Here is a 25,587-nt window from a genome sequence, read left to right on the forward strand (position 1 = left end):
CCCTTGCCTTGAAGGACTTGGCCTACAAGAGTCTACTGTCAATTATACTTCGATAGAAAAAAAGTCTCTACATATCCTTATAAAATCCTTATTTTTAAATTTAGTGACTTAGGCTGTGGGCAACCTAATTTTATAGCATGTAGCATCAGCAAAATTTCCCTAATATTAAATCCACACTATTAAACTTTACAATAAAGACTTTATAAGGACCATATACAGAAACTCTATTATGAAAACCTGGATTTTCTATTTCTGCTGAGAAGTACCCTATGACTTTAAGAGCAAAAATTCCTGTTATGTAAAGTGAGCGTGACAATTAACATACGATGTTACCTTTGTAAGTCTTTTCTCTCTGGATTAAAGAGAGATTAAGGACAACTGAGGGGTGGCTGTTTGTTAAACGTCACAGTTGTAACTAAAGTTTACATGGAGTGCCTGACATAAAATGAAGCCTCTCTCTGATGCAAATTAAGTTAAGCAATCCGAATTCTGTAACTCTGGGCTCTACAATCACATTTGAACTTATATTTATGCACTAGAATTTACAGGAATTGTTTTTCACATATTGTAACTCTTCAAGTTAAAACAGGTTTCAATATGATTTACTCAACAGAGATTTCATTGCTCAGAAATGTTTCAAGTTATTTACAGGGATCTTAATTCATCACCTGAAAGAATGATTTCATTTTTAACAAAGATAAATCCTGAGTTTATCTCCAAGAAACAAAAGCATTCATTTCATCTACATAAAACCCCTCATCTGTCTTAAATCCAAAGAGTTAAAATGGGAAATTCTATGGTCAACTAACCTATAAAGCTATTTTCAGAACAGACTTTTTTACTATTTAGTAATATAAAAACCTAAATTACCTACTCATCATGAAGATGATCTGAGGGACAACAAATAGAGGGAGGTACTGTTCAACCCCTGGGCATATAAAGAAGGTAAGCAGAAGTCGATAAAGGACAGGAGAAAATGGCAGAAGACAGGCACGTGCCTGTACAGACCTTTCTGCTGAGGGTCCTGCTTATGGGACTGACTTCTTCGGTCCCCCACAAGCACGGGTGAGCTAGGACACCTTCGGACTCTGATAAAACTACATTCTTCTTAGAATCACTGTTTCAGTGGTGATTTTTCCTATTATTATTATTTATTTATTATTTATTTTTTTTACTAAAAGAAGAACTAACCAAAACACATGGTAAGAAATTAGATTTTTATCAATACACAAATAAGTTTACTTAAAATCAGCTCAGTTACATATTTAAAAAAAGTTTCAGAACCTCTCCCCACCAACGTCCATAAACTAAAATAGGTTCACATGAAACCTACGTTCCAACCCAGAAGAATGCAACAGTGATGGTCCAGGTACTAGAGGACTCATTTCTCTGGTCACGGAGACAGTTACAAACAAAACACATCTCTTGCCTGGAAGAGCAGGAAGAATTCACATAAAAGAGCTTCATAAAACATCTATGAAGGAGAATCGGTAGCATCAGAAGAGTTCCAGTACTTCGATTGAATATAATTCCCTATTATTCTTTTCTTGATTTAGTTTCTGCAGCTCACGAAAACTTACTTCAATCTTGTTGAGCTCGGAACAAATGCATATCTAAAGAAAAAAGTTTCAGAGTAACTTGTACCGTAACTTCCACACACAAACAAATCCTCCACGATTACTTATAACTATGCCAAGACAAAAATATTAAGAATAAATTATAATGTAAGTGATACTCGGGTACAAAAGGAATTCAGCATATATCAAATAATCACACACCTGGGATTTCACAAACTTATAAAGACTTAACAGTAGTCTTTTTGCTTCTGGTATCATTACCACAACGGTAAAGTTAGCATCCAGAAGGAGGCATATCCAATCCATAATCTGAGGATAAACGGGAAAAGGAAAGTTAAGATTTTAAATTTAATTTTAGGTTAATTCATTTTAGAAAGTCCAGAATTATATCAAATAGTTATAAGAAAAGTTAGTCTTGTTTACAAAAATCTAAGCATTTAAGTTTAGAAATGGAAGAATTTCTAAACAATATAAAAATGGTCTTTGCTTTACACTTGTTATTTTACAAGCATAACTCAATCTTTTTCACAGCATTAATCTGTAAAAAGAAAGCCAGAGTGACATTTAATCCAAGGGAGAGTTAGTACATGGTTTTTATTAAAAATTTTTTTTGTAATCAGGGCCCCTGGCTGGCCTGGTCTGGTCTGTGGAGCATGGGGACTCGACCTCAGGGTTGTGGGTTCGAGCCCCACGTTGGGTATAGAGATTACTTAAAAATACAATCTTAAAAAAAATTACTGACAGTTACAAAAAACAACCCACTCATCTCCTACTCTGAAATATACACTATGCCCCAAGAATAGGGTGTGGTGTATCAAAGATGAACTACCATGAACTAAAATACAATCACTATACATTTATTAAAGTATTCTACATAGTTTGACACCTTCAGATGGGCTGTAGTTAACATGCAATATCACCTGTCATGAAAAAGCATTAAGGAAACTCATCCACCATTTGGGTGGAGAAAGGAAGGTTCATCCCTATGAAACTCCTTACACCAAAATAAATTTTTTTATATGAATCAAGGAATTAAACACAGAAAAGGAAACCATGAATGTACTAAGAAAGGGTGGCTATTTTTATATTCTCTGAGTTGAAAGGGCCTCAAGCATGACCTAGCCATAACGAAGCCAAAAAGGAAAACCTTAATAATTTTAAAAATTAAAATTTTTAAATAAAATCAGAAACTTATCTATCGCAAAAATTACACTGAAAAAAGTAAAAAGACAAGTGATAGGAAGAAAGTACTTATAATACACTCCATAGAAAAAGACAATTTCCTAATACACAAAGAATTCTTTATAAGTCAAAACGAAAAAGATAGAAAATGCAATTGAAAACTGGACAGAGAACCCAACCTGGCAGTTCACGAAAGGAAATGTAAATAGGCAAGAAAAGATGGTCACAACCCTTCAGAAAGGTACTGGCATTTTGAAAACTAAAAATGCAGGGCATCTGGGTGGCTCAGTCATTAGAGCATAGGACTCTTGATCTCCGAGTTGTGAGTTCAATGCCAGGTGTAGAGATTACTTAATACGGAAAAAAAAGGGGAGGGGGAGAAATTATTTAAAACAAACACCTAAAAAAAAATGCATGTACCCTTTATCCAGTAATTTCAACTCCTGGGAATTTACTCCACAGGTGTTCCCTTATAATCATACTAGAACATCTGTGTAGGGGCACCTGGCTGGCTCAGCCAGTAGGGCATGTGACTCTTGATCTTAGGGTTTTGAGTTTGAGCCCCAGATTGGATACAGAAATTACTTAAGAAAAAGAAAGTGTGGGGGGGGAGTGCCTGGGTGGGTCAACCAGTTAAGCAGCCGACTCTTGATTTTGGCTCAGGTCATGATCTTATGGTTTGTGAGTTTCAGCGTCACAGTGGAGCCTGTTTGGGACTCAATCTCTCTGTCTCTCCTATGCTTGCTCACAATCTCTCTCTCTCTCAAAATAAATAAATAAACATTTAAAAAAATTAAAAAAAAAAGAGTGTGTAAAGATGTTCGCTGAAGGTTCGCTGAAGTTTTTTAATAATAAAAAAACTGTAAACAACTTAAGGCAAATCAACAGGGGACTGACATAAATTAAGATTCTCCATAAAATGAAATAGTATGCAGTGATTAAAAAGAATGAGGCAGGGAGCGCCTGGCCGGCTCAGTCAGCACAGTATGTAATTCTTGATATCGGAGTCCGAGTTTGAGTCTCATGGTGGGTGTAGAGATTACTTAAGAAAATTTTTAATTAAATTAAAAGAAAAACAAAAAAAAAAGAGAAATGAGGCAGATGTTTGGTCCAGAAAATGTCTAAAACTCAGAGCTGAATAAAAAAGCAAATTGCAAATAGCATGCATACTATGACCTAATTTCTGTTAGAAAAACAAGAGGAAGATTAAGTTAGGGTATAGAAAGAAAATTCCCAGACATAAAAGAGACTTTTTTAAGTTAACTTAATCTCTTCACCCAACACGGAGCTCGAACTCACAACCCTGAGAATGAGGAATGCACGCTCCACCACCTGAGCCATACAGGTGCCCCAAAAGAAACTCTTAATATTGGTTATCCCTAAGACGGACAAGGGGAGTGGAGAAGCAACCTCTGATAATGTTGGAATTTTTGACTCCAAAAATTAACTTCTTAGGGGCACCTGGGAGGCTCAGGTGGTTAAACATCCCACTTTGGCTCAGGTCATGATCTCACGGTTCATGGGTTTGAGTCCTATGTGGGGCTCTGTGCTGACAGCTCGGAGCCTGGAGCCTGTTTCGGATTCTGGGTCTCCCTCTCTCTCTGCCCCTTCCCCACTTGCGTTCAGTTTTTCTCTCTCTCAAAGATAAATAAAAACATTTTAAAAAATTAAAAGAAAATAAAAATTACTTAACAAAATTTTACTAAAAAAAAAAAACGAAAGCAGGGGTGCCTGGGTGGCTCAGTCGGTTGAGCGACCGACTTCGGCTCAGGTCATGATCTCATGGTTTGTGAGTTCAAGTCCCGAGTCGGGCTCTATGCTGACAGCTTGGAGCCTGGAGCCTGCTTCAGATTCTGTGTCTCCCCCTCTCTCTGCCCCTCTGCCACTCATGCTCTGTCTCAGACATAAATAAACATTAAAAACAAATTTTTTTTAAATGAAAGTAGTCAAATTAAGTGTTTAAACTGCTTAATTAGGATAACATATTCTTAAACCACAATACTTTTTTTTTTTTTTTTAAGGAATTTCTATACCCAACATGGGGCTCAAACTCACAACCCTAAGATTGAGAGTTGAATACTCTACGGACTGAGCCAGCCATGCGTTACTGGCAACAATAAACTTTTTAATGTTTTAAACTGCTTCTCAAATAAATACTGTATTTAAAGAGATTCTCTGAAAACATTTTTTTCCATTAACCTTAATTCTCTTATTCTTAAAGAGATTTGGACACTTACACCATCTCCCAGAGAGATAAGGAAATTCTTGAAAAGGGTCACAATAGCAAGAATTTAAGATGTATTTAAGTTCTTTAGCACAGAATTTTGACCCCAAATTGAGAGATCCTCCCCACCTCTCACTCCAGTGGTTTGTATACAGGGTGAGAGAGGAAATTCATATGGACCAGGAGACAAAGAGAAATCAGTTACTGAATTCCAAGTTCTGACACTATTATATATAACATTATTTTGTTCTTACAGACTTTTCCTAGCACCAGATCGAGTTAAAAAGTTAAAAAGATGATCTCACCCCTATGTTTACTGTGGCATTATTTACAATAGCCAAATTATAAAAGCAGTACAAGTGTCCATCGATATATAAACGGATAAAGAAGATGTGGGGAAGGTGTGTGTGTGTGTGTGTGTGTGTGTGTGTGTGTGTAATGGAATATCACTCAGCATTGAAAACAAATGAAATCAAGGGGCACCTCGGTGGCTCAGTCGGTTGACTATGTGACTCTTGATCTCAGCTCAGGTCATGATGTCACGGCTTGTGAGATCAAGCCCTGCATCCGGCTCTGTGCTGACAGTGTGGAGCCGGCTTGGGATTCTCTCTCCCCACCTCTATCCCACTTGCTGCTGCTGCCCCATTCATAAATAAATACACATTAAAAAAAAAATACCCGGAAAGTTGCTATTTGCAATAACATGGATGGAGCTGGAGTGTATTCTGCCAAGTGCAATCAGTCAGAGAAAGACAAATACCACATGATTTCACTCATATATGGAATTTACAAAACAAGTGAACAAAGAAAAAAAGAGACAAACCAAAAAAACAGACTCTTCCTGTAGAGTACAGACTGCTGGTTACTAGAGTGGAGGTGGGTGGGGAGAATGGGGGAAATAGGTGAAGGGGAAATAATGAGAGTTCACTAATTACGATGAGCACTCAGTAATGCCTAGAACTGTTCAATCACTATACTGTGCACGTGCAATTGATATAATACTGTATGTTAGCTCTACTGGAATTAAAACTAAAAAGTTAAAAAAAACTTTTAAAGAAGATGATCTTACTTGGTTCAAGGTTGGAGGGTGCAGTCCAGGAAGAGTCATAGTAGCATTTTCACTACACTTCAGATAAAGGAAATACAAATACTGGAGAAATAGCTGCGTAGGAAGAAAAGGGACAATTTATCACTTCGATAGAAAAATTTTCTCTCTATAAAGCTAACAAAGAGACTGAAGAATTTTAAGAAGCTACTGAATTTAATTATACAGCAGACAAATATGCTAGACATCTGGGGATATAAAAAAGAATAAAACACAGTCTTTGCTATCAATGGGGAGTTCATCTGGTTGGGGGGGGGTAGCTGGGAAGCTTATCCTGTTTGTAAACAATAAGCAGAAAAGAGAGAATCCATCTCTGGGCAATTCTTTTTAGTTTCTACTTTTTTTTTTTTTTTTTTTTTAATATTTGTTTCTTTAAAAGTAAGCTCTACGCCCAACATGGGGCTCAAACTCACAACTCCAAGATCAAGTGTCATATGCTCCACTGAGAGCGAGCCGGCCAGGCACCTGTTTTTAATGCAGATGGATCAACTTGGCCTTCAGGCTTGGCACCAAGCATGCCAAGATCTGCCCACCAAAAATCACTCGTCTCCTGGGCACAGTTTTTTATCGTGGGGGCTGGGAAACCTCTTATTCACATGAAGGAACCTTCACTGATCACCTTTCAAATGCCCTAAAGTCGGTCAGTTGAGCAGTGAAACGTATAGAATATAAAATTCCATAGGATGTCTACAAACACTTACAGTGACATGTTGTGCTGGGATGTCTTTCAAGTGCGGCAGAAGAAACATTTCGCTATAAGCTGAATGAAGAATTGCATTTCTACTCAGGACTAAAGGAAAACCTTGTTTCAACAAATGAAGGCTTTTCTACCGGAATTATGAGTAATTCCCTGCCTCAGTGAGATCTTTTCTAAATTTATATGAAAGTTTCACTTTTCTGAAAGAGCTCGATCACTGAACTTTCTCCTCATCACGACAGGTCACCTCAAATACTTCACTCATCTAACTGGTATTTATTCAGAAGACTAGTTTTTAGAATTGATAGAGCTTCTGCTTTCATACGCCTTCTTAAAACAGGTTTAAGTAAGTTATTTGAATCTAGCACTGAATGTATTCCACATTCAGGCAGAAACTGAAAAAAACTGAAGAAAACAAAAAGCATCTGAAATGATCTACTTATTCCCGGGTTACTGCCTGGCACTCGCCTGTATCTGTGGAAAGAGACAATACGGGGGAGAGGGTTTCAAAGGATACAGCAGTGCCGCTCTCTTCGGTACCACAGGGCACGAGGTGGTCTCCTCGGCTGCGTCCTGAGGCTTTTGGTTTAACTTCCGATCACAGCTGTCACAGTTTTGTTCGTCAGCATTGAAACCGTTTTGAAGAATTTCCGTTTGCTCGTCCATTTTCTCTTGCACAGGATCACTACAGTCAGAAACTGATTCCATATTGATTTCTGTTTCTTGAAGACTGTCATCACTAATGCTATCATGTTAATTGAAAGTGAGAAATTAATTCTTATCGCTGCATGAACTTACTAGAAAAATGTTCATTCTGTAAGCATCAGACGTTTTAGAAATCAAGGACTGTAAGAGAGTAAAGATGCAGTGGAGCAAAAGGACCATCAGCTTCTAACTTACCTCAAGAAAATTTTTAAGCAAGCGCAGGTGATCGATTCAGGAATGTCGGGGAACTGCTGTAGACACAGCTGTAACATCTGCACATCTGTCTTTTCCAAGGCCGCCTCCATCAGGCCGGGGCACAAGCTGAGACAAAACACCATGAACCACTTTTGTATAGCAAGAAAGAGCTCAACTGCAAATAACGTATAAGCTTTTTCAGAGTATGAACACTAGAACTGTAAAAAAACAAGGTCAAAAGAGTTACAGACACAAAGCGTGGTACACAGAAACACTTACCTGTAAGAAAGCACGTGTGTCTGGATAAGTTGCATCAGAGAGTTCCGGGGGTAAAATGATGGCTCTGTTGTATGTCGTCCCAGAAGTTCTAATACTATGTCCCCAACAATAGTATGAAAGTCAGGTGTCCGCTTCACAGCCAAAAATTTACATAGTTCTACTTCAATGTCTTTTTCTGAATCTTTCTGAAAGGGTGGAAGTAACAGACTTCAGTCTAGTACAGGAAACAAACGTCACTCCGAAGTCAAAAGTTCCTAGCTCAACATTTTCTCAAATCACTTAACAACATTCGTGCATTCCTGTGAAACTGGGAGTTGATACGATATGCTACACAAAGACCAAACCAAAACAGAAATTAATTCCAGGGTTTAGAGATCAAATTCTTTAAGAGGCAAAGTGACAAGTATATTCAACGCAAAGGTGAAAGAGATCCTGATGAGGCCACCTCCCTCTCACAAAATGGTCGGTAAGAGTCAAATAAGCCAAAGTATAAGGTAGCTCTGACAACCTGAAGACACTATACATATGTTAGCTGCAGATATTAAACAATGATCAGAAAAATTAGAATGGAAAGCAGATGGGATTTCTTTTACCACTTCGGTTGATTTTTCATATTTCTTCTTTTTTTTTTTTTTAATTATTTTAATGTTTATTTTTGAGAGAGAGACAGAGAGAGAGAGAGAGACAAAGAGACAGAGCGCAAGCAGGGGAGGGACAGAGAGAGACAGGGAAACAGAGAATCTGAAACAGGCTCCAGGCTCTGAGCTGTCAGCACAGAACCCGAACGCGGGGCTCGAACTCACAAACGGTGAGATCATGACCTGAGCCAAAGTCAGACGCTTAACTGACTGAGTCACCCAGGTGCCTCGATTTTTCATATTTCTAATATTTTATTTACCTTTATTGTTGATAAAAGTTGTTCGAATGCTGGAGGCGGTACATTCACTTCAATTTTCCTTCTCCTTAACTGGAATTAAGTAAATTGATTAGGATCTCAGAACAATGCAAAAGATCCAACATATATTTAGAAGAATATAAAATGTCCTAAAGACACTAGAATTGCACCCTTAATGCTCTCATCACAAGCTTTTCAAAATATTATAGCTTCGTTATAGTGAAGAGTGGGTTTATTTAGAGTAATTTAAATACCTTTAAGGTTTTTGTTTTTTAAACACACACACAAAACTCGCTATACTCAACAAGGTATTATTACTAATTGCAAACTGTCCATTTTCACACCTGTGTCTTAGACACACACACATGCCTATAAAAATTAACTACTAAACTACACCTGACATTTTGGATAAAGGCTGTCAGGTCACTGGGTTCATGATTCAAATTGCCGTCATGAAGATCAAAGCCATAAGAGTTGTACAGATGTGAATTATTAAAATAATCCCACCTTTTTTTTTTCCTCTCTTTTTTTTTAAATATTTGCACTAACATTTTTGGAGAACTTTTTTTTTCTTTTCTTAAGATCTTATTTTTAAGTAATCTCTACCCACCCTGCACTAACATTTCTATTTCAACTACCAAACTTACAATTCTCTTCGACTGCTCTGAGTTCTGGGATCCAAATCCATATCCTCGAGATGTTTCCCAGTTTACAAAATGAGGCACAGTGTGAGTGCCTAAGAAAACACAAAGCATACAATTTCTGAAAATTTTTGACCTATTGGTGTTTAGCCAAACGACAACCATTCATGCACAATTCAAGAGATGCTTTAAAGACCATTGAATTCTACTGATAACCCCACATCAGGAAGTCACAATACAGTAAAAGGGTATGTGCCCAGCAACATTAAACCAACAGATGAGATCACTGGGAAACACGAGAGGATAAAGCAATTAGTGATTTTGCCTGGGGGACTCTTCCAATGCCCCTAAAGTCAGAACACTTGTGTTCAAAACAGTGTAGCTCTTCAGCCTACACCAGTACCTGCAGTATAGACTGTTCCCAAGGTAGATACCTGGGTCAAGGAAATTTCAATGAACAGTGGCAAATTTCAACATCAAAAACAGGCTCCGTAAACTGATGGCTGTAGAAATCTACATCACACTGGAAGTTAATAAAATGGTTTACATTAATAAGAAAAAAACAGAAGTTCCTGGGGTGCCTGGCTGGCTCAGTTGGTACAGCATGCGACTCTTGATCTTGGGGTCATGAGTTTGAGCCCCACATTAGGCACAGAGGTTACTTTAAAAAAAGGGGTGGCCTCCTACCTGGATCTTGACTATGCTTGAGTTTTCCAAGAGCACCTGCTAATGAAGATACTTCACACTTGTATGGAATCACAGTAAGAAATTTTCCATGTAGCATAAATAAATTTTCCCCAAAATACCAGAGCTACAAAAAATGTTACAGAAAATGTAAGCAATTTTTTTCTAAGATCTGAATCCCATTTATAACAATAACTTAGGGTTAAGTAATCTTAACATAACAAAAAACAACAGGATAAAGTTAAACAACTTTCCAGAATAACCTCACATGTACAACTTGTTAACTGGGTAGGCTTACACAGCTCTTATTTCTACCCACGTCTGAATGAACCACAATTTAATGTTTATTTATTTTCGAGGGAGAAAGAGAGAGACAAGCACAAACAGGGAAGGGGCAGAGAGAGAGAGAGAGACACGGGATCTGAAGCAGGCACCAGGCTCTGAACTGTCAGCGCAGAGCCTGATGTGGGGCTTGAACTCATGAACCACGAGATCATGACCTGAGCCAAAGTTGGGCACTTAGCCGACTGAGCCACCCAGGCGCCCCTGAATGAAGCATAATTTAAAGGATACTCTCAACTCTTAAAAATCTGATCACTCTATGATGCATTTAAAATAATTATTTAAAAATAGAATTGCCACTATTCTAAAGCTATTAATGTAATGATTACCAAGGGTACTTAACAGGGCACTCAGTTAATGATGTGCTAGATGAAAAAAGCAGATGGGAATGCAAGCTGGTGCAGCCACTCTGGAAAACAGTATGGAGGTTCCTCAAAAAACTAAAAATAGAACTACCCTACGACCCAGCAATTGCGCTACTAGGTATTTATCCAAGGGACACAGGTGTGTTGTTTCGAAGGGGCACATGCACCCCAATGTTTATAGCAGCGCTATCGACAACAGCCAAAGTATGGAAAGAGCCCAAATGTCCATCGATGGATGAATGGGCAAAGAAGATGTGGTGTATATATACAATGGGAGTATTACTCGGCAATCAAAAAGAATGAAATCTTGCCATTTGCAACTATGTGGACAGAACTAGAGGGTATTATGCTAAGCAAAATTAGAGAAAGAAATCTCCTATGACTTCACTCATATGAGGACTTTAAGAGACAAAACAGATGAACATAGGGTAAGAGAAACAAAAATAATATAAAAACAGGGAGGAAGACAAAACAGAAAAGACTCATAAATATGGAGAACAAATTGAGGGTTAATGGAGGGGTTCTGGGAGGGAGGATGGGCTAAATGGGTAAGGGGCACTAAGGAATCTACTCCTGAAATCATTGTTGCACTATATGCAAATTTGGGTGTAAACTGTAAAATAAAATTAAAATTAAAAAAAAAAAAAAAAAAGAATTTAACATTGTTTCTATCTTAGGATTCCAATTATTAAAATAGTATAAATAAGATATATGAACAAAAAGCTTAAAGAAACATGGAAATCATATGTTAGAGCAGTATTGTGAATGGTTAACTCTGTTGTTAAAATTACAATTTTTTTAAATGTTCATTCATTTTTGTGAGAGAGAGAGGGGGTATGAAAAGGGGAGGAGCAAAGAGAGGGGAACAGAAGATGTGAAACAGGCTCCACGCTGACAGCAGCAAGCCTGATGAATTCATGAACCGTGAGATCATGACCTGGGCCAAAGTCAGATGCCCAACTAAACCACCCAGGCAACCCTATAAATTAGAATTATATTGTATGCTGAGAAATTTAGTCTCTTTATCCTCTAATTACAATTATCAGTAAAGCTGTATTACCTTTATTTGCATTTTATTCGCATTCACTAAACCACCAATATTTACTGAGCACCTCTCCTAGACACTGAAGATAAAACGGGTAACAAAATAGACAAGGACCCCCGGCCTCAGTTTACAGTTTGGTTGGTCTAAAATTTTAATTCTTTAATAATTCTTGTGTAACTCCACGAGAATGTTTAACATATATCTAAAAGACTAATTTGTTAGAAAAGTAACAGCCTGGGCACATGGTTCAAAATACAAAGGCAGGGGTGCCTGGTTGGCTGAGTCGGTAGAGCATGTGACTCCTGCTTGGTCTCAAAGCCGTGAGTTCAAGCCCCACACCGGATACAGAAAATGCTTAAAAAATAAAAACAAAATATAAAAAACAATACAGAAGTAAAAAGCTCAAACCAAAGAGCAGCTAAAAACAAAAGTTGTTTTATTTACTAATTATTCTCCCTTGATCTAAAATTACCCCAAATTTAGTGTTTTGAAAGTAACAAACATAAAAGAAAATTCAAATAACCAAACAAGTATACTCTTGCAGGTAAAAAAACATTTCTCATTTTAATCGAAAATTGCCAAATAGGGACGCCTGGGTGGTTCAGTCAGTTGAACCATGAATCAGCTCGAGTCATGAATCCAGGGTCTTGGGACTGATCTCCACGCTCAACATGGAGCCTGCTTAAGATTCTCTCTCTCACTCTCCCTCTGCCCCCGGCTCACGTGGGCTCACACGCACTTTCTCTCAAAACAAAAACCGCCAAATTATTTAGATCGGAAGTCTCTTCCTTTACAGTGTATTTATCATGCACAAAAGTACTAAATTTGAAAAAGGAGTCAAGGACAAAAACTTACTTGACCGCTGGTCCCCTGTGGTAACTCTCTGGAAGTCTGTAGTGTTTGAAATTTTGTGTTCCATATGGAAAGGCATTCTGTAAAATAAGACATACAAATTCAGACGTCGTGCCACATGTAAATATGTGATGCTGAGGGCAGGGGGAAGTGGGGAGACTGGGGAGAGTCACAGTTAAACACACAAGTCTTGCCTCATGCAGTATAAAAATGAGTCACAAAGACAGTGAGTACCACAGAAATTCAAGGAAATGAGGTCTCATGACAAGTGGACATGTGTGAGGGCAGGGGGCATATGGGAGATCTATGTATCTTTCCCTCAATTTTGCTGTGAACCTTAAACTGTTCTAATAAAAGAAAGCTAACAATACTAACAGTAATAATAATGACAAATGTCAATATGGAAAGGGCTCTTTGATCTCTCAGGTAAGTGAGTAAATAAGGTACACATCAGCGTGTACGGTATGCTACCATTCATGGGAAAAGAAGAGGAAAAAAAATAAGCCGTAGTATTTGCCTGCATACATATAAAAACCCTCTGGAAAGAGACGATGGAAGCTCTCACGGTGGTTACCAGGTTTCGGGGGGTAGAGCAGAACCAGAAAGAGGGAGGACGGTGGGGAAGAGGAACAGCACAGGGCGGTAAAGTGGCGGGGCGCCAGGACTTGGGAAAAGTAAGGTCCGTGACCGAAGAGGCAATCTGCTTGGGCCGAACCCCCGCTCTACTGAATCCTCTAACACTTGTCTCCTGGTCTGTAAAACAGGAGTGCTATTAGTAACTACCTTCTCTCCTGGCCTTGTTGGAAGATTAAATAGCGCAAAGGGATAACACAAGTCAAATGCCTGGCCCAGGACAGCTACGCTGTGTCTAGTAGCTCCTATCTCAATAAGCAGGAGAAACAAAGAACCACAGACGAGCACAGGCAGATGAGAGCGCAGGCAGATGACGCGTACAGTCAATAGGAAGCCTGGACTGAATAAATCAAAGGGTTTTTGCTCTGCAACTGGGAAAAGAGACCGGAAAAGATGGGTGGGGCCTAGACTGTAAGACACCTGAACACCAAACAAAAGACTCTTGAGTTTTATAGCGTTGCCTAAGAGATCCCAATCTGGCACTGGTCAGGAACAAGTATGTTCTTCGTGATAGACTACAAGTCTGTGTTGTGTGGAGGGGTGTTTGGGGGCTAGGGGAGGTGCAAATGAGAATCATGCTCTGAAGTCACAGATGGAAAAGCATTCTAGTAGACCCTGAATTTCAAGACATCCAGGTCGTGTGGACTTCCATTCTGCTGAAATGCCACCAGGCTATGAATTCAATTCTCTATTGTAAGGCTTACCAATGATCAAACGCCCACGGGCTGGTACAGATATTTGCAGTTTTTATTTCTTTAAGGCATTAGTCACGAGCAAGGTAATGATATAAGGGAATGTTTTCTAAAAAGATGGGGCATCCGGCTGTCTCAGGAAAGTATGTGACCCTTAATCTCGGGGTCGCTGAGTTTCAGCCCCACGTGGGGCATAGAGATGCCCAAAAAAATAAATAAATAAATAACCTGGGGGGAAAAAAAAGATTAACTAATGTTAAGATAAAATCAAAGACCTATTCAAGAAGAGTTAGGAAGCTACAAAAATAATTTGAGTACGATGATAAAGAAAATGAATGGGTGGTAATAAATACAAAAGAAAAAGAAGAAAAAGAGGCACACGTTGAAGGAAAAACCCAAAGGACTTCTTAATTGATCACATCCAGTCACCCTTGGAAGCTGGCAGCGGCGGTCCTAGGACTGCTACGTGATCCTGATCCAGGACGGTGAGTGCAACACCACTTCGGGCATTACCGGCCACCACAGTCTTGAGCAATAGCGATCTGACTACCCTCTGATTTTCGTCTGGGTCCCTCGGATGTATTGGTATCAAGGTTTCATATACACACCCATCAGAGCCTGTTGGGAACAAGCATTTGTTGCTCAGTATCAGTTAAAGGACAGTTCTAGATCTTTTAGAGCTAAAGGTACCAGGTTATTTGTAAGTTGGACCAATTTGATAGAAGATATAATCAGAAAAATAAAGTTAACAATCACATTGCTCTTTGCTTTCCCTTAAAGAACGCACTGCACTACAAACCTAAAATTGAGCTGGGTGTGGAGCCTGCTTACGATTGTTTCTCTCTCCCCCCTGCCCTTCCCCGGCTCACTTGCTCTCAAAAAAAAAAAAAAAAAACATCGTCACAACAGGTAAGAATTACAAACTGTAGATACTAGTACGAACTTAAAATATGAGAAGGAACTGTCAGGAATACAGACAATCTAGTCACCAAAAGGATGTATCTCACATTCAAGATTAATTAGCATTCGGGTCTGCACATGACATTTTTTGTTACTCCATCACCCTGAAAACTGTATGAAGTTGCCGTTTTTCGTATGTCAATTGAAGTTGGGCAATTTCACGTGGTTCTAGCTGAATAACACAAAGGTTTTAGGGCTCTTTGGTTCAGATTCCCTTATTTCTATGTTCATTCATTAACCCACAAGCTTTCATTTAATCGTAAGTCTATCTGGGGTGCCTAGCTGGCTCAGTCAGTAGAGTATGCAACTTTTTCTTTTTTTTTTTAAATGTTTGAGAGAGAGAGAAAGAGAGCACATGCAGGGAGGGGCAGAGAGAGGAGGACAAAGGATCCAAAGGGGGCTCTGTGCTGACAGCAGAAAACCCAAAGTGAGACTCAAAGTCACAAACTAGGAGATCATGACCCGAGCTAGCATCAGACACTTAACCGATTGAGCCACCCAGGTGCCCAAGCATGCAACTCCTAGTCTCAGGGTTGTGAGCTCAAGCCTCATGTTGGGCATGGAGCCTACTTAAAAAACAAAACAGAACAAAACCAGTAAGTATATAAGTGAAACCATAAGAAAACCAGTCCTTCTTGAGCAAAGGCATTAAGTGCATTCCAAAGATCTTCTAGATAGGAATCTTTTTCTTTTTTTTTTTTTTTTTTAACGTTTTTTAATTTATTTTTGGGACAGAGAGAGACAGAGCATGAACGGGGGAGGGGCAGAGAGAGAGGGAGACACAGAATCGGAAACAGGCTCCAGGCTCCGAGCCATCAGCCCAGAGCCTGACGCGGGGCTCGAACTCACGGACCGCGAGATCGTGACCTGGCTGAAGTCGGACGCTTAACCGACTGCGCCACCCAGGCGCCCCAGGAATCTTTTTCCTAATAGCCATTGCAAACATTTGCACATTAAAAAACTTCACAGGTTTTTAATTGTGATAATATGAAAATGCTGCTTTTGTTTCTTTCTCCCTTTTCTCAAAACAACTTCAAGAGGAGCCATAAAGAGCAGGAGGATGAGAATCCCACACAGGCACTCTTCTTTCTCCTAGTCACATGAAATTGGATTATACTTTAGACCATTACATACAGCTAAACTCCAAGGCATTAACAAATCTATAAAATGCTGGCTGGCAGAGGCCACGAATGCTTTGTTAGTCTCCTTTAACCCATCTGCCTCCACCACTGTTCAAAGAAGGGCAAACTATACCTTAAGGCTAAAAAAGAGGACTACCGGAGCCACTCAGTACCAACCTTAGGGGCGCCTGAGTGGCTCAGTCTGCTGGGCGTCTGGCTTCAGCTCAGGTCATGATCTCGCGGTTCGTGGTTTGGAGCCCCGCATCAGGCTCGCTGCGGTCAGTCTGTCAGTGCAGAGCCTGCTTTGGATCCTGTCCCCCTCTCTCTGCCCCTCCCCTGCCTGCACTCTCCCAAAAATAAATATTAAAAAAACAAAACAAAAAAAAACCCTCTTAATTTATGGGTCACTATTTACAATATCAAACAACCTGACCTTATCACGATAGTGATTTTTCCTTCTTTATTGATATTACATTTATTGCTTATGATAAATTTTAAGATATAAAAGGTACCTGCCGATGGGGCGCCTGGGTGGCTCGGTCGGTTAAGCTTCCGACTTCGGCTCAGGTCACGAAATCATGGTTCATGAGTACAAGCCCCATGTCGGACTCTGTGCTGACAGCTCAGAGCCTGGAGCCTGTTTCAGATTCTGTGTCTCCCTCTCTCTCTGCCCCTCCCCTGCTCATGCTCTGTCTCTCTCTCAGAAATGAATAAACATTAAAAAAATTAAAATAATAAATAAAGAAATAAATAAAAAATAAGAGGTACCTGCCGAGAAATACTGACTTAATGCGTGACCAGACATGACAAAGTGCAAAAAGTGAGGGCATAAATGCTTGTAAGGAAGCACGTGAAGGGAAGTGTTACAATAGACAACTGCAAAAACCTAAGACTCAAACTCCAAAAAACCACCATCCTGTGATATCCCTTTATTTACTATCTCTGAAAGTTCAAAGAAAAATACTTACTTAATGACATCAGAGAGATGAATTTCCGATCCACAGATGCAGTAAAATTCTGTATGACGGATTTTTCTTCTTGTCCATGGAAGAGTGTGTATTTGCTTAAGGTGCGAGAGCTAAATGTTTGTATGTAAGCAAAGTGATTTCCATGCTGCACACAAAAAAAGGGTTTATTTAAAAATATTTCCATTTCAACCAACTGTACCTAAATGTTAAAGCCAACTGTCACTCCAATTACTTCAACGAGTGCTTAAAAACCTCTTATCCATTTAAACGTATTCTAAAATGTATTTCCTTGTAACTGATAGGTTTTTTAGCATTTAAAAATACACACACACACACACACACACACACACACACACACATCTGAGAGAAATACTAATGCCCGATTTTAGTTTTAAAAATAATACAGGTGAATTTGAAATGTCGCAAAACAGGCCAGGAATCACAGCGATCACTTACTTTTTCAGTAATAAAGATTAAGACAGGATGCCTAAATACCATGAAAACCTTTGTCCACCTAAAAAACAGAACAATTATAAAACATCAAATCACCAGCTGAGAGAAACCGATCAAACTAAATTTAAGAGGATACCTTATCTTCAATATTTTTTAGAGCCAGAGAGACATCAGAGAACATTTGATTCGGTGTTTCAGGATACATATATGACAGGGAATCAGTAGGCATTTCTCTGTCAAATGCATCTCTGGATTAAATGCAAGTTCCTGAACTTCCCACAGCTTTGAAAGACAATGTGAGGGGCGCCTGGGTGGCTCAGTCGGTTGAGCGTCCGACTTCAGCTCAGGTCACGATCTCGCGGTCCGTGAGTTCAAGCCCCGCGTCGGGCTCTGGGCTGATGGCTCAGAGCCTGGAGCCTGCTTCCGATTCTGTGTCTCCCTCTCTCTCTGCCCCTCCCCCGTTCATGCTCTGTCTCTCTCTGTCTCAAAAATAAAAATTAAAACAAAAAATTTTTAACAAAAAAAAAAGAAAGACAATGTGAATTGTAAAGCTCCAAAGGGGTGGCTGTGGGACATTGTGCAGTGTTATTCACCTTATGTGACTCACCTCCTCTCCCTTTCCAGTCACTTTTGGGACCCGTGCTCTGAGGAAAACATGAGGCGCTCATGTGCCTTCCTCGAGCCGCAGGACAGTGGGCCGGGGGTTGGGGGGGTGGTGACGGGCCACACACAGCCAGACTCTGGCAAAGGGGCCATTAGAAGCCAGGTCCTCCACCTACATCCCTTTTCCGAGGGATTTCCTCCACTTTCCTCCACACATTAGGAGCATTCAACAGGGCGGTCCAAGATACACATGGTCACTGTCCACACTGTTCACTCAGTACAAGCCTTCACCTTGACTTTCAGGCACTTAGCTTGCATCAAGTAGACCTGGACAGGGAGCAAGTTCACTAAACAGGAAATGTGATAAAATAATGGAGACTGGAGGGGATTTCCTTCTATCATTTCAGTGAGTCATTTTTCCAGTTTTATTCCAGAATGTGGGACAGCAGAGGGCTCAAAGCACTATCATGATTTTACTAACAACGAACTACTTTTGCTCAGGGGTAAGGGTTCCAATCTTGGCAGTCAGGGCAATAGGACAGAAAACAGAGATTTTGGTCTCCTGGAGTTACCCACTTCATCTTCAAATAATTGACTATCCAGTTCTCTGTCATTAGAACAGGATTCGTATGTCCCTGCAGTTTCCTCAATCGCCTAACACTCTCAAGGCTTCTGGAGGATGCTAATTTGGCCAACAGCACATACATGGTTTTTAATTAAGGTTTGTTATGTTTGTAACCAAGGCAAAGAATGTTAAAAAACATGCAGAGTCTATTATTTTGGTAAAAATTCACTTACAAGTATTGGAACTTACTTAATCACTTCATCATCAGAGAGAACAGTTTCAATTTTCTGCTGGGGCTCTGCAAGCAAGGCCTCTAGACCACGAACAGCACCTTCCTTGAATAGCACTAAGGGTTCTGTCCCTTGTATTGAATGTATCCTATAGATCTCAGCTGACAACTTGAAAAACATAAGAATGCATTAATTTTTATTCTAAAACAATTGCCACCTAATAAAATAAGGACGTTTATAGAAAGCTTATTTTTAAGAACTGATTTGTTTTCATTTTGATTCAGCTTTGTATGGTTCCAAAGTCAAATGTACAACATAAATATACATAGAAGCCTTTTCTTTATAAAGTTTATTTATTTACTTATTTATTTAGAGTGCAAGCAAGAGGTTTAAGGGCAGAGAGGGAGGGAGAGAGAGCATCCCAAGCAGGCTCCACACTGTCAGCATAGAGCCTGACTCGGGGCGCGATCTCACGAACTGCAAAATCATGACCTGCGTGGAAATCAAGAGTGGGATGCTCAACCGACTGAACCGCCCAGGCACCCCCACACAGAAGCCTTTTACTCCTATTCTGTGTACTCGGTCCCCTGCTCTCCCCCTTAAGTATTTTTTTGCATTTCTACGCATTTTTGGTTTATCCTTTCATTGTGAGTACTGGAGGCCAAGTACAACCTAGCTTTCCAAAAACTGAAGGTGGAAGAGGTATAAATAAAGCCACTAATTAGACTTAAGCAGTTGTGGTGCAAGACAAAGACTGATGCCATAATTACAACTACAGCCTGTAAACCCAAGAAAATAAGTTAACCCCACTGTAAAAATCAAGATCATGTTACCGCAGGGTAAATGAAAAGACGGGGGCCGAGAGACAACATAGTTAGCTAGCCAGAAGTTTCAAGGTTCCAGGTGATAAATGCGATTATATCTGAACCAGCTCCATTATAAGCCACGTCTACAATTTGCCAATTAGGGGCTCCTAAGTGGCTCAGTTGGTTACTCCTCCAACTTTGGCCCAGGTCCTGATCTCACAGTTCCGTGAGTTCGAGCCCCTCGTCGGGCTCTGTGCTGACAGCTCAGAGCCTGGAGCCTGCTTCAGATGCTGTGTCTCCCTCTCTCTGCACCTCCTCCACTCACATTCAGTCTCTCTCTCAAAAATAATAAATTTTAAAAATGTTTAAAATTTGCCAATTATACTTAGAATTAGACATCTTTATTTATTCACAGCACATGCAGAGTGGGGGGAGGGGGGCAGAGAAAGGGGAAGAGGGACTGAGAGAATCTTAAGCAGGCTCCACACGCAGCACGGAGCACGATGCTGGACTGGATCCCATCACCGTGAGATCATGGGAAGCTCAGTCGATTGAGCCACCCAGGCACCCTTAGAGTTAAGACATCTAGAACCGGAAGGAACTTTGGGGGCGCCTGGGTTGGCTCAGTCAGTTAAGTGTCCAACTCTTGATTTCGGCTCAGGTCATGATCTCATGGTTCATGAGACTGAGCCCTGTGTTGGGCTCTGCAACGGTGTGAAACCTGCTTGGGACTCTCTCTCTGCCCTGTCCCCACTAGCGCTCTCCACTAACATAAATAAAAAGTAAAAAGTAAAAATAAATAAATAAATAGATAGATAGATAGATAGAAAGAACTGGAAGGAACTTTCAAGGTTACCCTAATTTGAGACTCTCAATTTGTAAGAAAAAGTTAATTAACATACTTTAGGTCGTCACTAGAAAATGCACAGTTCCTCACGGTTGTTTTTACTGCATTCTGAGCCACTCTTAAAAATACATAATGCAGGGACGCCTGGGTGGCTCAGTCAGTTAAGCGCCCAGCTCTTGATTTCAGCTCAGGTCATGATCTCACAGTTCGTGAGTTCAAGCCCTGCATCGGGCTCTGCGCTGATAGTGGAGCCTGCTTGGGATTCTCTCTCTGTATGTATGTAAATATATATGTACATATATACTATATATATATATATATATATACGCGTATATATATATATATATATATATATATATGTATAGGCGCGTGGGTGGCTCAGTCAGTTGAGTGTCCAACTTCAGCTCAGGTCATGGTCTCACAGTTCGTGGGTTCAAGCCCCATGTGGGGCTCTGTGCTGACAGCTCAGAGCCTGGTGTCTGCTTTGGATTCTGTGTCTCCCTCTCTCTCTGTCCCTTCCCCACTCTCTCTCTCTCTCTCTCTCAAAAATAAACATTGAAAAAACAATACATGTGTGTATATACACACACACACACACACACACACACACACTGCATCAAAGTAGCAGGACGTGTTCTACTTATTTTAAGAAAGGGCATGGTAAGTTCTCACAAGAGACATACCATAAACACCTGAACTCGTGGAAATTAACTGTAAACTTATTCAAGAATTAAAAAAAATTTTTTTTAATTATTTATTCTTGAGAGAGAGAGAAAGAGAGCAAGCGAGCAGTGGAGAGGCAGAGAGAGAGGGAGACACAGAATCAATCCGAAGCAGGCTCCAGGCTCTGAGCTGGACAGCACAGAGCCCGACACGGGGCTTAAACTCACGAATCATGAGATCATGACCTGAGCCGAAGGTGGGACACTTAACCGGCTGAGCCACCCAGGTGCCCCAGGAATTATTTAAATTCTTAATCTCATGGAATAAAAAAGTTTATATTTTCTAACATTAACTCATGAACTAAGATGTGTTACCAAGATACACTATAAGATAACTAGAACGAAAGCTAATGTAACCTTTATGCTCACTTTCACAGATGCATGAAGAGAAATGATCTACTACATTAAAAACGTTAGAAAATTCCGGGACACCTGGGTGGCTCAGCGGGTTGAGTGTCTGACTTCAGCTCAGATCTGATCTGGCGGCTTGAGTTCAAGCCCCACATCGGGCTTGCTGCTGTCAGTGCAGAGCCCACTTCCTATCCTCTGTCCTCCTCTCTCTGCCCCTCCCTCCCTCTCAAAAGTAAATGAACATTTGGGGCACCTAGGTGGCCCAGTCAGTTGGGTGTCCAACTGTTGATCTCTGCTCCCGTCACGATCTCACAGGGAGTTCGAGACTCACATCGGGCTCTGCACTGATGGTGTGCAGCCTGCTTGGGATCCTCTCTTTCCTTCTCTCTCCCCCTCATCTGCTTGTGCTCTCTCTCTTTCTCTCTCAAAATAAATACATAAACCTTAAAAACAAACAAATAAACATTTTTTTTAAAAAGTCAGAAAATTCAGACTTACTGTAGCTTTAAATACTTTATCCAGGTTTACATCTTCAGTATTCCATATTCTCAAAACCTTAAATCAAAACATACAAGTTAAGAAAGCATTCCAGTTTTCATTTACACATAACAGTTTTCATGTACACAGTTAATAAATCAACACTTGTGCTGTATATATTATTATATAAATAGTTTTAAAACTCACCTTATTGTCATGTACAACAATAAACTCTCCAGTTTGAAAGTTGCACACAGCTGGACACGTTATAATTTGGCCTTGTTTCACTGACCAGCTCCCCAAGGGTTTCTGATCAGAAACCTAGTAAAATTAACATACAATATTCAAAAGGTCAATTTCAGATATTATAAGCAATTAAAGTTACAATCAAGACAAAGGAAGAAATCATTAACATAATAGCATTTGACAAACTTCCTAAATTAAAAAAGTAAGTAGTCACAAAAGACAGTGTATGATTCCACTTAAGACAGAAAGTAGAAAGGTGGTTTTCAGGGGCTGGGAGAATAGAGATTTATTGTTTAATGGTGGAGTTTCAGTTTTGTAAGATGAAAAGAGTTTGGGAGGTGGAGGGGGGTGATGACTGCACAACAACGTAATGTACTAAATACCCTGAGCTGTATGATCAAAAAATGGTTAAGATCTAAGTTTTTTTTAAGTAGGCTCCATGCCCAGCATGGAGCCCAACGTGGGGTTTGAACTCACAACCCGGAGATCAAGACCTGAGCTGAGTGAGATCAAGAGTCAGACGCTTAACCAACTGAGCCACCCAGGCACCCTGAGATAAATTTTATGTGTATTTTACTACAATTAAAAAACATAAAAATTTTTCAAAAAGTAATTTAAATGAAAATATGACTAAGTTCCTAAAATGAAAATGTAAATAAACAACACTATTTAGTGAACAGTACATTTAAAAAATGGATTCCACTGTGCCTTTGAACAGAGGCATGGGAAACTGAGTAGGGACAGTCCCGATCATGTCAGTTCCAATCAGCCACTGTATTCCTATGCAGGAACTACAAAATTTTAAGTCCACTAGACAGCCAAGGTAAAAACCAACAGTGTCATCAGAGGAGTCAAGGGGCACCTGGGTGGCTCAGTCAGTTAAGCTTCTGACTCTTCATTTTGGGTCAGGTTGTGATGTCATGGTTCGTGAGTTCGAACCCAATATTCGGCTCTGTGCTGGACAGCAGGCAGCCTCCTTGGGATTCTGTCTCCCTCTCTCTCTGCCCCTCACCCGCTTGTTCTCTCTCTCTCTCTCTTAAAATAAATAAAAATAAACTTAAAAAAAAAAAAAAAGGAATGCTGGGAACCTGTTCCCCAAACTTCCAAGCAGACAGCTAGCTTCTTAAAGACACGTGAAACTATGTTCAGCAGCCCAAATAAAACAGTTACTTTCTATGAGACCACTAAAAGCACAACGTAGAACGTGTGGTGAGCCAAGAGCGAGGATGAAAAGGGGGTGGGACGTATAGAGCCTGTCCAGGACTCAACTCCAGGATTTACAACATGGGAGTTGGCAAGAGACCGCTCACTCGGAATCAAAATTCCATCAAGCTACCAAGGACACAAACAACCAAACAAACAATAAAACAATCCACACGTCTCTTTTCCCCAAAGAGAGGGAAGAAGGGTAGGGACACAAACACTGTTCCCATGCTGCCAATCATGCTCTCCCGCCCAATCTCTGTTCAACCTTCTGCGGGCAGCTGGGGTGACAAGAAATCCCAGGAGGGGATGTTAAGGCCCTGTCGGACAGATGCGAAGCGAAAGCACAGGTTTTCTTTTCGTTTCTGAGTCTAGCCCACGTGCACTTAGACGCTCCGCCACTTGCGACTCCGAAATATGCCTCTCTCTCCAGGAAAACAGCCGAATCCTATTCTAGACCTCACTCAGCGTCCCGGAGGGGCCAAGCCAGCTCTCCAACAAGCTGCTCGGCGATCTCTTTCTGAAGCCGTGAGAAACCTGCGGCTCTAGCTCAGTGAACAGAAAGGGGCAAGACCTCAGCGGGGGCTCTCCGATCACATCGCCCTCACCTTATAGAGGATGACGGTCCTGCCGCCGTGCGTCACTAGAAACTGGTCTGTTTTGTCGCTCTGCTCCACACCTAGGAGTCCGTTAGGCCCGGCACCCAAGGGTACCGTAGACAACGTGAATTCCTCCTCCAGGGCTGCCATTTTGGGCAAACCTACCGACGGCCGCGCATCCCTCCCGGCAGGCTTTGCGCTTTCTATCGCGAGAACTAGGATCGCAACTGGACAGGCGCTCGCCAAATAACAAACCTGTTTGCTGAGCCTGCGACCTCTGCCGGGCGTGGCGGGCATGCAGGGCTGTGGGCGCCGCCGGGTGGGCGGAGCCTGGACTTTCCTTCTAGACTCCGCCTCCCAGCCCCGCCCCGTCAGCGTCCCGGATGTACTCTGCGTGACGGGGATGGGCAGGCTGGGGAAAGCTTACGTTGCGTACAGCTGCCCAAGGTGCAGCGCCTTTTACTAAGGATTTGAGAGTCTGAAGGGTGGGCGTGGCAGGTGACCAAACAGAAATAAGCTCATTCTTGTTTTGGTTGTGGGTTTGTTTTTGTTTTGTTTTGTTTTTACTTTACGTGAACTCTCTGGGAATTCTTTACCAAGGCCTCAAGGAACAGTGCGCTAGAGAAATTTACCTCTTTAAATAAACTCTTGATAAACTGCTGTCCCTAAGTGAGATGCCTAACCCACCTGCCTCTGTCTCAGTCGCCTTCTGTTTTCTGAGCGCTGTCTAGCTAATAAGAACTTGTCTGATAGAAGGTGAAGGCCAAGGTCCTCTTGGGCAATTTTTATTTACATCATTTCTGGGAGAGATTTCTAATGTCAACATGATTGATTTAACTAGTAATGTAAAAAAAAATAATAACGATAAATAGTTCATGTTCTTAGGGAGAAACCATCTAAATGGGCAATTACTAAAAAACCTATATCAGGTGTTACATCAGGGCAACATTTAAATCAAGCATCCACATGGATCGCCATATGTGTGGAGATACTTCATGGCTACAACATTACAACACTGGAGACAAGAGGATATTTAACTACTGTAAAGGAATCAAATACTGTAAACTCTTAATAAGGCTAACAGGCCTTTAATTTTTCAAAGTTGCCAAGGAATTTGACTATGAATTTGTGGCCCCTTTGTTAGTTGGAAAAGAAGTACTATGAGATTCGACCCATCTTGGCCTCTGTGAAACCTTCCTTTTCCTCCCAGGACAGTTAATCGGCCTCTCCACTGAATGTTGTCTGGTGCATACTGCCCATGGTTTGGTTCCAGCCTAGACGTTTCCTCCTCCTCCAGGAAGCCTACCCTGATTCTCTGGGACT

The 25,587-nt window shown here is 40.6% G+C and overlaps 1 protein-coding gene across 2 annotated transcripts; it reads right to left on the bottom strand.

Moving 5' to 3' along the window:
* Positions 1-1,198: 1,198 nt before the first annotated feature.
* NOL11 (nucleolar protein 11) lies at positions 1,199-24,499 on the bottom strand. 2 transcript variants are annotated; one of them, XM_049636375.1, is made up of 18 exons: positions 24,274-24,499; positions 22,424-22,537; positions 22,238-22,294; positions 19,033-19,181; positions 17,619-17,676; positions 17,163-17,307; positions 14,543-14,731; positions 12,792-12,868; positions 10,188-10,311; positions 9,507-9,595; positions 8,863-8,931; positions 7,965-8,149; positions 7,686-7,811; positions 7,303-7,470; positions 6,790-6,868; positions 6,053-6,145; positions 1,779-1,886; positions 1,199-1,613 (listed from the first exon to the last, which is right to left on the bottom strand). In XM_049636375.1, exons 1-18 carry the CDS (start codon positions 24,412-24,414, stop codon positions 1,497-1,499), a joined length of 2,088 nt encoding a protein of 695 aa, XP_049492332.1. In that variant the 5' UTR covers positions 24,415-24,499; the 3' UTR covers positions 1,199-1,496. The 2 variants fall into 2 exon arrangements, with proteins under 2 accessions (XP_049492332.1, XP_049492331.1); XM_049636374.1 differs by having other exon boundaries at positions 7,303-7,530.
* Between the last annotated feature and the right edge of the window lie 1,088 nt (positions 24,500-25,587).

This window comes from Panthera uncia, chromosome E1 (genome assembly GCF_023721935.1).
Source record: "Panthera uncia isolate 11264 chromosome E1, Puncia_PCG_1.0, whole genome shotgun sequence".
NCBI classification, from domain to species: domain Eukaryota; kingdom Metazoa; phylum Chordata; class Mammalia; order Carnivora; family Felidae; genus Panthera; species Panthera uncia.